This window comes from Phyllostomus hastatus, unplaced genomic scaffold (assembly GCF_019186645.2).
Source record: "Phyllostomus hastatus isolate PE091 unplaced genomic scaffold, TTU_PhHast_1.1 phas_contig_210, whole genome shotgun sequence".
Lineage (NCBI taxonomy): Eukaryota > Metazoa > Chordata > Mammalia > Chiroptera > Phyllostomidae > Phyllostomus > Phyllostomus hastatus.
In genome coordinates this window covers 5,039,404-5,055,259 of record NW_025333737.1, presented here as the reverse complement: position 1 = coordinate 5,055,259, position 15,856 = coordinate 5,039,404, and the positions used below count along the sequence as shown (strand labels likewise).

Genomic DNA, 15,856 nt, shown 5'->3' with positions numbered 1-15,856 from the left:
TATAAAGAGTAAGAATTTAACTTAGGTCTTGTAAGTACAATGTATCTCTTATGACATGCCATAGTAACAAAGGTAATAGTACCATGGGTACCATTTTAGAAACTCATGAAATCTTACATTATAGTAACACTCAAATAGTGAGCAGATTTTCAGATTTCTTTAAAAGAAATAGTGGAATATTTCAGAGCAAAACACTGTACTTATGAACTGAGTATGGGTATGTTTCACAAAAGCAAAAACAAAACTCAAACACCATTACTACTTCTAAATAAACTCTCAAAACACAGCAGTAAAACTTGTGAGAATGTGGCAATTTTAAAAAATATCTATGAGCTGGCTAAAGAACCATGGAAGAAGAAACTTATGAGGTGTATTAAACCAAGAATCATTCAAAATGAAATCTTACACTATGAATGAATTTAAGATTATGAATCCAAATGTCCAAGAAAACTTCATGTGATTTCAAGACAAAACATTTTCATAATACCTGTCTTCAGCGAGATTCTATAATAATTCCTTGAATTTACCTACTTACTTTATAAACAGTTCTTTTGGTCAGAAAGTACTTTAGAGTCAGTATCTATTAGTCTCAAACCAAAGGGGGGAACCCAACAAAAATAATACACCAAAGTCTATAATTATAAAGTATCATTATCAAAAGTATAGCTTTAAAAGATACTTTACAGGCTCAAACTTACACTCCTTTTCAAGCTATTCATCGAAAGGTTACTGATGCTTACTATTTTAAAACTTAATCAATATAGATTTTTTTTATAAAAACAGAATTCGTATTGATGTGACTTCTGATACAGACACACGCCACCCGCACACATGCAGTACTCGTCAGAGTACAGGAGGATGCACAACCGCTTCACCACGTACACTGAGGCATGCATGAAGTGCCACTCCAGGCATGCTTCACAGCCACGAAGGAGCAGCTCAGCCACTTACAGCAGTGCCGAGTCCATGCTTGAAAGTGCTCTATATATTCAATTATAGACAAAAATATTTTACAATTAAAGTAACTAGCCACAAGTATCAAAAAACTATATACTTGGGTTTATTAAATACAAATTTTAAGCATTTATGTGAAACCATCCACTCTAATAAGTGGAATCTTTTAGTATTATAAACCAAAGGGGAAAAAGTAATCATCTTTACTTTTTTCTGAATTACACATAAGCTTGAGGGGGAATATCAACTTTTTTTTTTAACAGACTTGAAAATAAACCTTGAAGGTACAATGTACTGTCTCATTACACTGGTAAAAGTACAAATTTGAAAGTTTTTAATAAAAACGTATCTTCTCTGCAATCAGATTCATTAAACTTTCCCTTTTGGAACAAACTGCATTTACTGTTACGTCTACCTATAAGTTAACCCACTGATACTCAACTCAGGGAGGCACCATTCCCTCAGGCAATTTTAGTCGTTCATAATGTTTGGGGGTAAGGAGGGGGAAGGGGCACAAATGGCATTTTAATAAAATATGGACCAGGGATGCTAAACATCCTGCAACACATAAAGTAGTCCTGTACGACAAAGAATTATCCTACCCCAAACACTACTATCACCCCACTGAAAAAAATTAAATGTCACTAAATAGCTTTATTAACAGTCATTTGCTTCCTGCAGATATGGGTAAAAGAAAATGTGGGCATACTTTTCTTTAATTCAACACATCCAAGGCAAAGGAAGATGGGGAAGTTATTTTTAACTCACCAGAGACACACTCTTAAAAAGGATTTGATGATAAAGAGGACAAATATACCTAAGTCATCAATGATTAAAGTCCTTTTTAAGGGAGAAAAATGGGAAAAAGTTAACTGATTTATGTAAGTGTGAATATCTATAAATGGATAAAAATGGAGCTATGGTAAATAACACTTGAGAATCTTCAAAATATGATTTCTGGAATTTTTAAATCAATGGTCCAAATCTGATAAGGTTTTGCTATCTTTCTATTGAACGTACTCTTATCAGAGTTGAAGGTTTCATTAAATACCTTTTAATGAGTTTGCTTATTTTGTCTGATATGGTTTTGTAACATGTAAACACCTCTATTTAAGTGTGTTAATATTTCACTTGTTTAAGGAAGACTAAAAAGTACAATCAAGTATGGTCTCACCATTATTTAAATGAGCCATACTGGGATACAACAATAACTACCACCTTTAACCCAAATGGTAAGGCGACAAACCAGAACACATCAAATGCTGGGAAAAAGCTAAGAGTATTAAAATAATATGTGATAAACTTTGGGGTGAAACGTTAAGTTGTATTTTCAGTGTCACTGATCTCAAGGACTTTGGATCCAACTAAAATGTTTTAAAAGGTTTAATCTTGCCAAAGGATCCTATTAACTCCACCTTCCTCATTAACAGCCCTCAGGTAAAGATTGAATATGAAAAATACAACTGTATATACGTTACTAGATATAAATAACCACCTATGAGGAATCTTTCTACATTATACATCTAAATTCAGAACCTTCTCCACATGAAGGACATCTTTCTTAAAAAGAAAGATGTTTCTTTAAAAAAAAAAAAAGAAAGAAAGATCTTTCTTTTAAAAAAAAAGAAAAGAAAAGGATTAAGTAATTTAGCAATACCTTTTGGACTTACATTGGTGATGATTCGATGGAGTGAATTTACCAGCACGTAGTGAAATGTAGATGGGGAATTCTGAGCCAGGCAAATCTACAGATGAAAGAAGAAAAGGGAGATTATTTCTGTGAGAAAAATGCTCAGTAACACAAATGAGGACAAAAGGAAAAACAAAAAGAATGTTTTTAAAAATGGAATAAATTTTAAGGTCTTGAAATTAACACTGATATATAATATTGAGCAATACCAATACAACTGTAACCTATTCATCTTTCTAGCCTTTTCACATTTCTAAGGGGTCAACAGCATCAGTAAATATAACTGGATAAAAACCAATGTTCTCACCTTAAAGTGTTGGTTGTTGTGAGGGCTTATACGAAAGCAAGAAACGAGGCAGTCAATCATCAGATCCACATCTGCAGGCTGACTGCCTCTCGAGAATGGTTTACTTGGATTAAAAAGCAGGTTCTATGAAAATCCCAAAGGAAAAAAGCCTGTAAGCAGCCACGCAGTATTTCCTTTACTAGCATTTAATATCAACACATCATCCACACAGATGGCAGCAACATTCAGTTGCCAGAAACAGCACAAAGCGCTGACATTGTGGCCCATCAGTCTGATAAACTTCTTACTATTCTGTGTGTAATACCTTCCAGGTTCTAGTTATATACTGTTTTAAAACCAAGTCTGAATATTTATGTCACTTTAAGAAAACAGGTTAATTATGTGTTTTCTTCATATTCTACACCACTTTATTTAGCCTGAGGAACACAGTAAAAATAAGACCAGGTTCTATGAACTCATTATCAAGGAAGACTCAGAACTTTAGTATTAGTAATGATCTTCAACAGTGATTTAGTTTAATACTTACACTTGAAGTTTACTTCTCATTTAATTTTTTAAAAGTTTGCAGTAAAGAAATAATAAGCATGTTACCTTAAGATCAACCACCATGGACTGAACTAGCAGGAAGATGACGGAGTTATCTTCCCAGTTGATGTAGGTGCTTGCTTTACACAGTTTGACGCAGGCGATTGCAGCACTCTCAGTCAGCTGCCTGCTTCCTCCATGGCCAGCAAGTGCTTTTCGTAGACTGTCCAGAAACAACTTCTACAGAATTCAAATATAGCAAAAAGACAATATATGAAGGTTCTCAGATTTCTGATTTATCTAATAAAGTAGCACACGATCAGCCTCTAAAAACTGTGCTCTAAAAATCCCCACGGACAGGACAACGGTGTGGTGACTGTGGGGGCGGGGCTATGGTGGTGAAGAGGGTGTCAAGGGATGAAAGGTAATGGAAAAAATACAATAAAAACACATAATTCATAATTGACATCCACAGGTTTTAATTTCTCAAGTAGTTGTCTTTCAAATATTTCTCAAGTCCAAAAAGAACAGAATCTGTTCATGTTTGCTGTTGAATTATTAAAGAAACATAAAAAACAGGCCTTCCAAACAAGATGGTTGACTTCTTAACCCTGAATTCAGCTGATCATATTTTTTACATTATCTTTAATTTCTAAATATTCATGTATCAAAATAACTAAATATTACAGTATCTTGGTTACGGTCTATGTCAAACCACCCATCCTTATCTAAAACTCCAGGCTATATTCAACCTTCATTCTTCTAAGATTGTACCTAAGGTGGGTCTGCAGCTCTGAATTCTGTTCCTTACCAAAGTTATCCTTTCTTGTGATTTCAAACCCTCTCTGCACTTACAAATTTCTCCCTTTGGCTTTTCTAGTAAATGAAAACCTCACATCTCCACTTACACGTACTCTCAAATATAACATGGCAAAAGCTCGACTCACCAAACAACAGAACACACATTCTTCTTAAGTGCACATGGAGCAATATGCAGGACAGACCATATGTCAGGCAATAAACAAGTCTTAACAAATTTTGAAAGATTGATATCATACAAAATATATTTTCTAGTCACACTGAAATGAAACTAGAAATCCCAACACCAGAAGGAAAACTAGAAAAATCACAAATAAGTAAAAATTAAACACTGCAGGTTAAACAAAAAAAAATCACAAAAGAAATTAGAAAATAGCTTGAGACAAATCAAAGTGAAAACACAACATATTATAAAACTTATGGTACAGTGAAAGCAGTGCTAATAATTTATACTGGCAAACTCTCACATTAAAAAAAGAAAGCTCTCAAATCAATAACTTAACTGCACACCTTAAAGAACTAGAAAAAGAGCAAACAAAACCCAAAGCTAGCAGAAGGAAGGAAATAAAGTTTAAGAGCAATGATAAATAAAATAGAGAACAGAAAGTATAGAAAGAGATCAACCACCACCCTACATATATATAGCTTGATATGAATGTTTGTATAACAAGTAGAAATGAATGGAAAGATACATATCAACCATTAACACTAGTTATTAACTCATAAGGAATCTGACTAGAAAAGAGTGAGATACATAAAAAAATACTGTTTAAAATCCAGAAAGATTTAAAAGTCTAAATTTAATAATATAAAAAGTGCTAGAGAAAAATATGTAAGCTTATTGGAAAAATCTTGGGAAGTTTCAGACACAAAGGTCACATATTATATGATTCCATTTATGTAAAATGTTCAGAACAGGCAAATCAATAGAGACAGAAAGTAGACTCGTGATTGCCAGAGGCTGTGGTGAAATGGGAATAAAGAGTAACTACTAATGGGTATGAGGTTTCTTTTGGGGATGATGAAAATATTCTGGAATTGGATATGATGATGGTTGCACAACTTTGTGAATATACTAAAAACTACTGACCTGTACAATTTAAAAGGGTAAATTTTATGGCATGTAAATTGTATCTCAATGAAATGAATAAATAAACTCTTGGGAGAAATCTGACCAAAAAAGCTAGAAATTCAAAAAATAAATAAAAACACACATACATACAAGACTGAGTTGACTACATACATATTTTAAGTATCTAAATAGCAAAAACAAAAACCCATGAAGTTTACAAAAAGAAACCAAGTAAAAAGTGTCCCACATCCTACAAGTCAACAGTAGACAAACATTCAATGGAAAATGAGAAATTCACAGAAGATATACAAATGGCCAATAAACATTTGGAAAGATATAGGTGTAATTATTAAAATATAATTTCACTTAAGTACTACCAAATATATATTAGCTTTTTACCTATGTCTATTTTCCCAATAAACAAAAAAAATAACTATTTTGAAGGGCTCTGAAACAATCTAACATGAAAGCTGGGATGCAGACCTAATGGAGTGCCACAGCATCACAGACTCTCCCAGGATTATACACTTCACTGATTTAACCATCAATGCCCAAAGTCTCTAACCAACACGTCTACAAAGTACTGAATCATTCAGCTGATTCTGAACATCACATATGGCAAATCATGCAAGAGCCCATTCCGTGTTCAGTCAGCTAAGAGTATTTCTCCCAAAGTGGCAAAAGGAAAAAAAATATATTAGCAAAACAAACTGCATACAAAAATTCAAATAAAACAGTTAAGATTAATACCTAGGTCTTATTCTTTAAAAATTACAGTACCCTTTAGAATTACCTGTTGTTCTAGTGACAATTTCACTATTGATGGCATATGTGGTATCCTGCCTTCCTAATAAAATGCTGTAAAAACTCTTCTAAAATACCTAGAATGAGTTGCTAGACAATTTCTTTAGCACCGAGTGAACACATACCTAAGCAGGTGCAAATGCACCACAAAAGTGTAGTAGGGCTACCCTTGCAGTGAGTACGAAAGAAACTATGCTTAACGCTGACAGAAGTATCACTTAGTCTTCTCTGATAAAAGAATGAAACTAGGGATTATTTTAAATCTTTAACTAGCGAATGGTATCATTTATTTCCCCTCCAAATAAATTTATGTACAAGTGTGTCTCCCCTAAGGCCAGCAAACATAGAGGCCTAAAATGGTTACTTTAGGCCTTCACGTCTGGACATATGGAAATAACTTTGCCCCCCTCACCTTATTCATGTTATTTTCATCAACCGCATCCTTGGTTATGTCCTGGATTACTTCTGGACACAAGATAAGAAGAATGATCTGTAGTGGCCAAACTGCCGCTTTACGTTTGGTGCTTTCTGCAAAACCATCCACCAAGTCAAACAGTTTTTCTGCACACTCTATGTGAAAAATATAAATATTAAATATTATTAGATGAGAAGAAAACCTCTGGCATCAAATTAAAAGCTGGCATTATCCAAAAATCCAAGGGCTACGTTTTTAGAAGATACACTTGGAAGTTCACTTAACCAAAGTCATTCGGGTAAGATAAGCAGACAAGCAATGTTATATTGTCTGTGTATCAGAAGAGCTATCTTGATCCACCCTAGAAAAACCCACATTTTGGAATGGCCAAAATTGTGTTTGGTCTCACTGTGAAGGGTCTTAATGCAAAGTCTGATGTACCCAAGGACAAGGACTGGACAGCTTCAGGAATCTGTGTTCTTGGCCTTGCAGGTGTGTCTGGAGAATTCTAAGTAAGGATAACACTACTGTATACACATCTCCCTCGATACAAAATAAAGCCTCAGAGCACAATAAAGTGCTTCTTGGCAATACAGAGCCATCAAATATCCTATCTGCAACTCTAATTAAAGACGAGAGCTTCGTTTCAAATGTCTTTCTCTATTTGCTTAAGAAAAAGGAAAAGGGTTGAGGGTAATTTAAAAATATGAGAGAAAAAAAATCCCTATTTGGCATCAATTGATAAGAAGTAAAAGCACCTTATAAAGAAAAAATAACTTGGAAAGTAATAGATTTTTACCTCATAAGTAAGAGTTCAAAAGACAAAAAAAAAATAACAATCTTATCCTTACCAGCCATATCAGTCTGTGGAATCTGGTATAGCTTTGTAAATTCATCTGGGTAATTTTCTACCCAGTTCCAAAATGCCTACAAATAATAAAACATGTTTTTTACATGAAAGCAGGGATATTTTCTTAACACAGTAAATAAAATGTCACACAGCTCCAATTATATCACAAACTTCTAATTTCCTTAAAAAAAAACACTACAATGCATCTTCCTAAAAATTGATGTAAAATTATCACTCAAGACATGACTTTTTGATTCAAAATCTTAAAGACAGCAATATTTATAGCTAAAAACTAACAAAATATAAATACCAAAGAGGTTATGACTTACTTTTTCCAGGCTATTTATAACTGCTAACTGTGCAACCTTCTTTAGGGCTTTAAATTTAAATGCTGTTTCTGGGGGGAAAAAAGTTTTAAAATTAACTCTAATTAGTTAGAACAAATGCAATTCAAGCTACTACTACTACTAAAAACACTAAATAAAACAAAACAAAAAAACCCTTTTGTTCCAGTATTGTTTGTAAGCAATGTAAAGCAAAGGACAATTAATGTAAACCAAAAACTCACTGGTTATGTCCACTAAAAAAACAAAAAAAGTAGACACGGCTGGTCACGATGCAGAGTGGCAAGTGATGACGCCACCTAATTCCCTGCAAACAAGTGAGTTTGACTCAGCAGAGGAAAAGCCTATTAACTATGAATGGACTCCAATTCAGATACCGAGGCTATCTGTGTCATGAGTGAACTGTTCTCAGTTTCTTGGTTTATGTGCTCTTCCAGGTTGTAAATTTAAAGAAAAAAATACCCCCAAAAGATACAGAACTAAAGAGCTATGGTACACAAGACATATTGTGTTCTGCACTAGAAGGGAACTATCAAAACACAGAGTCAAAGCCAGGACCAGTATGGCTCAGTTGGGTGTCGTTTTTCAGAGTGAAAGGTTGCCAGTTTGATTCCCGATTGGAGCACATGGCTGGGTTGCAGGTTCAATCCCTGGTCAAGATGCATACAACAGGCAACCAATAGATGTTTCTCTCTCACACTGATGTTTCTCTCCATCTCTTCCTCCCTCCCTTCCCCTCTCTCTAAAAATAAATCAATCAAATCTTTAAAATATATAAGTCCCAAACCTTTCAGACCTCTACCAGCAGTATGGAACTATCACTTATCATCCAGTCCCAACCGGAGGGATGCCTGACACAGCTGGTGAAATAATGGAGAACCTTGCAATTTGCCTTAAAATTAACCAAAAAACCTCAGCGCACTGTTAGGGAGGAGCTGGGAGACTTTGTACTGTAGCCATCAGCGCGTCTCCTGCTCTACCTATCTGATGCAGCATTACCACAGCAAGCCATAGACAGCCTGAGAGACCCCAGAGGGTCTGGGACAATACAGACCATGATGCAATATAATTATCTTCATGATTTTGGGGACAAGCTAGATGCACATCGATCATCAACAGGTTCACTACCAAGATCTCTATCCAGGGCAAAAAGAGAATTTCAAACAGTATGTGTATATGACCATGTCTGAAACTTAAGAGTATTCAAATATAACTTGTATTAAACTAGTAGTATTATCAACTTGAATGTAAATGTATTTGTACAGAGATTCCTAAAGCTTTTTTTAATAATAAAAAAAGTAAATATGCTTTGAACCACAAAAGTTGTTGTGGTTGTTTTTCCTTTGTTTTGTTTTTAATAACAATTTGCTTTTAAAAAATATGAAACACATGGTCATTGTAGAAAATTCAAAAAGTACACAATAGTTTAAGGGAAGTTAAAATGTCATCCATGATTCCGCCATTTGGAGACCACCACAGTCAACAATTTCGTAAATTTTCTTCCATCCATTTTCCTATGCACATGGAAGACAAATATATTTACCATACCTGAGATTATATAGGCTATATCAAACTTGTTTTCATTTCACATATATCCTAAATTTTCCATATCATTAAAAATTCTTCCTACACATATTTGATGGTTCTGTACACAATAGTAACCACTACTTAACAGTTACAACATGCCAGGTATTTTCAACCTAATATATTTAATTCTTTCAAAATCGCAATGCTTTCAGATACTAAAAAGGAGCGAACTGTTTCCAACATTACAGATCTAATAAATGATTATATTGGACCTCAAAGCCGTAGTCTTTTCAGTATGCTTTGCTTTCTTTCAGAATATTTAAGCCACTGTATTAAGTCACTAAACATTTTCCAGCAGTTGTACATTAAGATATTTCCAACATTTCACTATTTTAAATAACACTAATAAATACTTTTATATCCAAATCCTCCCCACAATACTAATTATTTAAGGTAAATAAATGTCTTTTTTTTCTAGACTTGCAAATAAATAACTTGCTCTCCAAGTCAGTTATAAAACATATCCCTCCAACGTTCCTTGCTCTTGCTCCCATTTGATTTTCAAATAATGGCATTTCACTCTACAGTGCTCTTGGGCCCTTTTGCTTTCCTATGTTCATCAACTTTATCTTTTAAAAAAAATTTGTATCCTCATCTGAGAACATTTTTTTCATTGCTTTTAGAGAGAGAAGGAGAGACAGAAACATCAATGTGAGAGAGAGGCATCAATCGGCTACCTCCTGTACGCACACCCAGACCAGGAATTGAACACGGAACCCAGATATGTGCCCTGAACAGGAATCGAACCCACAACCCTATGGTTATGAGACTATGCTCCTACCAATTGAGCCACATCAGCCAAGGTCGTCAACTTTACCTTTTTTCACATCTTAAATATGTTATACACAGTAACCTACTTTCAATTCCAATGTACATATGTATTATTACTCCAGTTCTACAGGTTTCTAACAGAACATCTTACTGATAGCTCAAACTCAATAATCCAAAACTGAATTTATCATTTTCCTGGCTAACTTCTTCTCTTTCTTTCTTTTCCATCTTCAACCAGTTTTCTCTGCAATACACAGTGATACTTTTCTTTTACCTCATATAACTACATTAATCACCAAATGCTATGTGATGTATTCTACTCAAATGCTATATATTCGCCCTGGCTGGTATGCCTCAGTGGACTGAGCGCCAGCTGCAAACCAAAAGGTCACCAGTTCGATTCCCAATTGAAGTACATGCCTGGGCTGTGGGCCAGGTCCCGTTATAGGGGGTGCATGAGAAGCAACCACACTGATGTTTTTCTCCCTCTCTTTCTCCCTCCCTTCCCCTCACTCTAAAAATAAATAAATAAAATCTTTTAAAAATACACACAAATGCTATATATTCTACTGCTTAAATACTATATCAAATTGGTCCCCAAACTACCACATTCTATCCAGACTTCCACTACCCTCATTATTTTTCACTCACATTACTACCCAACCAAGTCCCAGACTTTCAAGTAAACTTCTACCAAGCCATCCTCTAAATTTCAAGCAAAACTGTATAACTAAACTAAAGTACTAACCCCACCTTAATGCCTTTTCATCACTTCCCATGGCCGCTGAATTAAAGCCTCATAAGCCATAAGCACAAGAGTATAGGAGTTAAGTACTCTGGCTCTAGGGATGGGCAGATGTGATTTGAATTTTACCCTGCCACTCACCAGCTCTATGGTCTTGGGAACGTTACTGAAGCCTCAGTTTCCTCATCTACAAAGGGGATTATAAAACTACTACCTGCTTCACAGGGTTACTGCGAGGACTGATGAGAAAAAGCACGTAAGCTACACAGCGTGATGCATGGCACATACTGAAAATACAACATATATTACTGCATTTTATTAATATAATCTGACCTACTCTTGTAACTCCGTATCTTGCTCTTTTCCTCTTAATATCTGTCATCCACAAACAAATGCATACTTATTCTCTCACTTTATGCTCACCCTGTTTGAGTTTGCCACATTGCTTTGCAAATAGTTTGATATTTACTGTATCTTCCTCTCAGTCAGGGCACATGCCTGAGTTGCAAGCCAGGTCCCCAGTAAGGGGCATGCAAAAAGCAACCACACATTGATGTTTCTCTCCCTCTCTCCTTCCCTTCCCCTCTGTCTAAAAATAAATAAAATCTTTAAAAGAAAAAGAAAACAAAACAACATATTTTGAAAATTATACCATAGAACTGTTGAGGTTTTCAAAGTTAATATAATGAAATCTCCTTTTACATCAGACATTAAAAACATTACTAACAATTCCTTAATCAGTACGCAAAGTAAAATAACAATAAGTATGAACCACGGGATTTCACATTTAAGTTAGCCAGGATCCAATATTATATAAAACTAAAAAAAAAATTTTTTGTGTGTGAAATGAATTTAGGTATTTATACTGAGTTCATGAATAATGTTCACTGATATTTGATTGTTATCAACACTTACCCCCTTGCCACAAAAAGTCAATTCTTTCTGACAGTTTATTTCAATCAACATAATCATAAAGAGCACTTCCCAAAGATTTAAAATCACAAATCAGGAATTATCCCCATGTGGGACTACTATTGACAAGTTCTGCAAGGAAGCAAAACTCGGCACTGAAAGCATTAGGGACTTTGTAACACTGCAGTGCAGTTCTCTGAAATACATCACAGAGCTGAAAACAGAAATGTTAGAAATTGAGATTCCTGACTCAACTCCTCTTCTCATCATAAGATCACAATCTTCTGGTTCCTGCATCTTCTGAACTTTGTCATCCTGCTCAACAATCCACTTTTAGCACTACAAAAGCTAAACAGTCCTTAAGATGAAATTCTAAAACTACTAAATAACAGCACCCTTATATCCTCTTTATTACAAGTTGCAGTTAAACAAAACTCTCCCTCACCAAGATTTAAGATACTCATTTTCTTTACCGTATAGTTTTCAAAAATTATTAAACCATATGCATTACTGTCCATTTCACAGGGACATTTGCATTATAAAACCCTCTTTGATGTTCTAGCTCAATACAACTAGTACACTCAAAATACTAGATTTTCACCCACAGCGATTAATTTCAGATACATCATACATTTAAACTCACCCTTCAGGAGTCGTTTTAATTTTGCACAATCCACATTGATATACTGTAACAATTCTATATCATGAACATCAACATTATCTTCTGAACAAACGGTCAATTCCTGTAACCTACAAAGTAAAAACCAAAAACAATTTATCAATTTAGTATCAGGATATTAAAAAATACTGAATTCAATAGATTTTTCTCATCCCAATGATGAGTTTACAAGAGAAAATACACATAAAAATAAGAGAATAAATATTTCTTGTGGAAACCTAAAGGAAGATAACTTAGGAGACATAAGAAACCATTATAATCCAGTAAACTTCACTATGTATATGTGTTATCAAATCATTACATTGTATACATTATATATAATTTTATTTTTTAAAAAATCATAACATGCTAATAGCTGCTGAAGCACAGTGACAGGAACATGGGCATTTAAAATACTCTGATATGTGTATTTTTAATTTTGTTCTATAATAAAAAGTTTTAAAATTCAAATTTCAAGTTCTAAGTAAAATAAATGTTATTAACATCTATTTACATAAACTAGACATCAGAAACATGAAGGGTATAGTAGTCCCTCCTTATCAGCGGTGAAACCCAAGGTCTGCTACAGTCCAAAAATATTAAATTACAAAAATATTAAATTCTGGAAAATTCCAGAAATAAACAACTCATAAGTTTTACATTATACAATGTTCTGTGAAGCAAGATGAAGCCTCATGCCATCTGCTCTGTGCCATCTTTGAAAACTCTAGAAATTTTCTAGACACCAAAGGCTTTATTTTATAGGATTTTGCAGCATTCACACAAGTAAAAATGGACAATTTTTGTGTATTTCCTGAATCTAGTTCACTGATTCCAAAAGAGAAGTTAAGTGTCTCCAGAATAAGCCAGTTTCTTTAGCTTTCAGGGACTGCTCAGAAATGGAATCTATAAAATATGTTTCAAACAACTGCATCTGCTGTTTCATTCAGTTTGTGCCGGAAATAGAAGCTGATGACCACTCACCTAAAATGCCATTATGATGGTTTAATATAGATAGAGCTATCTCATGACACTGCTGTCATAGTATTGGGTGACTTAAAATATGAAAGATCTGGAATGGCAGATCTTCCTAAAGATTGATTTTATATCTCATATATAATAGATGAATCAACATCATGAAATTTTGTTGTGTCTGACATTCTACCTGTGTACAGATGTTTCTCTTTTAGGATAACATTAACTTTTGATATTCCTGTCCTTTTTTTGAAGGGAATATGAGCTACCTATCTTAAGATAACTTTAAATTTTTGAAATTAATTTTTAGAGAGATAGGAAGGGAAAAAAGAAAGAGATTAAGACTGAGATTTTTGTTGTTGTTCCACTTAGTTTTGCCCTCACCAGCTGCCTCTGGTACACGTCCATGTCCCAACCAGCGATCAAACCTGCAACCTTGGCATATTAGGAACAATGCTCCAATAAAGTGAGCCACCAGGCCAGGGCCCAAGATAACTTAATTATTTTGCCAAAATGTACCATGTGCTGTGGTTGATAGAACTCTTTTATACAAAGGATTAGCTGTTTTACCCACAGAATTACTAACTGCACTCAACCTAATTGTTTTTCAATGGGAGGGTCCATACCACCAGAAGCAAAGGACTCTATGACTTTAAAAATTCTATTTGATTTTTTTGTTTTACAAATCTGTTGGGTTTTTATCGTTTCTCATTCTTTTTAATAGTTTTAAATATCTTCTTATGTCTCTAGTCATTTAAAACACACTTATTTTTGCCCTGGATGGTGTGGCTCAGTGAATTGAGTGTCAGGCTGCGAACCAAAGGGTCGCCGGTTCAATTCTCAGTCAGGGCACGTGCCTGGGATGTGGGCCAGGTCCTTGGTAGGCGGTGTACAAGAGGCAACCACACATTGATGTTTCTCTCCCTCTCTTTCTCCCTCCCATCCCCTCTCTTAAAAAAATTTTAAAAATAAAAAAATAAAACACTTATTTTACATTCTTTTTAAGAATGTTAAATGATCTCATATATTTGTACTTGTATGTGCCAACTCTTAATTGTAGTGAATTATTACCTCTCTTTTTTATAAACTTTGATTGCAAATTTATCTCTAGCGCAGTCTGCATTTTCTTTGGGAATCTCTATTAGCCTGGGATGGTGGGTGTGTCCTAGTGATGGTTTTGCATTTGCTTTTGCCAGGTGCCCAGCTCTGGACATATTTTTGTTGTTGTTAATTTTTCAGCCCCAGAGTCTATGGGTGGCATAAATAAGGGCCTCAAACTCTTATAAGGTAATGGCCCTAGGCGACTTTTTCCCCTACCCTAAGCTTAGACAGAGCAGACAAACTTCTTGTGCTAGTAGTTATTTTTCCCCTTCCTCCTACCCTCCCTCCTCCTTTCTCTCCCTCCCTATCTTTTTCTCTTTTTTTTTTTTTATCCTCACTGGAGGACTTATTTTTTTTTTCCAGTTTTTTAGAGAAATGAAGGGAGAGAGAGAGAGAAAAACATCCATGCAAGACAAAAGCATCAGCTAGTTGCCTCCTGTACTCACCAGGACTGGGGTAACTGAACCTGCAACCCAGGAACGTGCCCTGACCGGAAATTGAACCCACAACGCTTCAGTAGAACAACACTCCAACACACTGAGCCTCACCAGCCTGGGCCTCTCTCCTTCTTTTCCTCCCTCCCTCTCCTTCCTCTCCCTCACCCTCTCTCACCCTGTCTTCTCCTCTTCCTCCCTTCAATCCTTGTTCATTTTTTAGGGAGTGTTTGGCTCTTTCTAGTCATGTTGTATACAAGGCTCCAGTTCTACTCCTGGCATTAACAGGGTACAATGGTTTGTACCCAGTCCCTGTGGATGTTAGCCCCAAACCCCTGGGTTAAGGAGAGGAAAAAACCTAACCATCTGCACCCTTCCTCTGTTGCAAGGCCAGATCATGCCTTCAACACCATCTCTGGTTTTCAGGTTCCTTTTCAGTTCTGGACCTGGGTGGATGGGTTGGTGGGTGGTGTTTGTTTAACTTTATTACTATATATTTTAAATATCTTTCTGTTGTTCTTCAGTTTACCCAGTCTTTCTGGATCTTTTAGTGATAGATTTTCTACTTCATTCTTCAGTTTGTATTCTTACCATATTCTTCGGACTATAAGACATACCCCCCCCCCAAAATTTGGGAGGAAAATGATGGGGGTGCATCTTACAGTCCGAATGTAGCTTACCTGGCTCATTGTGTGTGTGTGTGGGGGGGGGGGGGGCAGTGGCCTAGGTTATTTATGTCATTAAATATTTTACCATATTTTTTGCTTCAAGATTTTTTTTCCTATTTTCCTCCTCTAAAACCTAGGCTCATTTTGTGGTCCGGTGCATCTTATAGTACAAAAAATACAGTAAAACACAGTCTATGTTCTGCAGATTTCTAATCAGCAATTTCT

At 35.2% G+C, this 15,856-nt stretch overlaps 1 protein-coding gene across 8 annotated transcripts in view; it reads right to left on the bottom strand.

The window, feature by feature from the left end:
• The window catches only part of NF1 (neurofibromin 1), a 225,813-nt gene that overhangs the window by 152,502 nt on the left and 57,455 nt on the right, over positions 1-15,856 (bottom strand). For 5 of the 8 annotated variants that reach the window (XR_006785349.1, XM_045836072.1, XM_045836073.1 and 2 more), the window contains exons 5-12: positions 12,439-12,545; positions 7,766-7,833; positions 7,438-7,513; positions 6,584-6,741; positions 3,543-3,716; positions 2,952-3,074; positions 2,625-2,699; positions 952-981 (exon numbers count right to left, since the gene is read on the bottom strand). Coding sequence is in view for 7 of the 8 variants with exons in the window: in XM_045836072.1 (XP_045692028.1) it covers positions 952-981; positions 2,625-2,699; positions 2,952-3,074; positions 3,543-3,716; positions 6,584-6,741; positions 7,438-7,513; positions 7,766-7,833; positions 12,439-12,545 (811 nt within the window). In the remaining variant the exon portion in view is untranslated. The remainder of the gene's footprint in view (positions 1-951; positions 982-2,624; positions 2,700-2,951; positions 3,075-3,542; positions 3,717-6,583; positions 6,742-7,437; positions 7,514-7,765; positions 7,834-12,438; positions 12,546-15,856) is intronic. The other 3 variants (XM_045836074.1, XM_045836077.1, XM_045836078.1) reach the window with 1 other exon arrangement.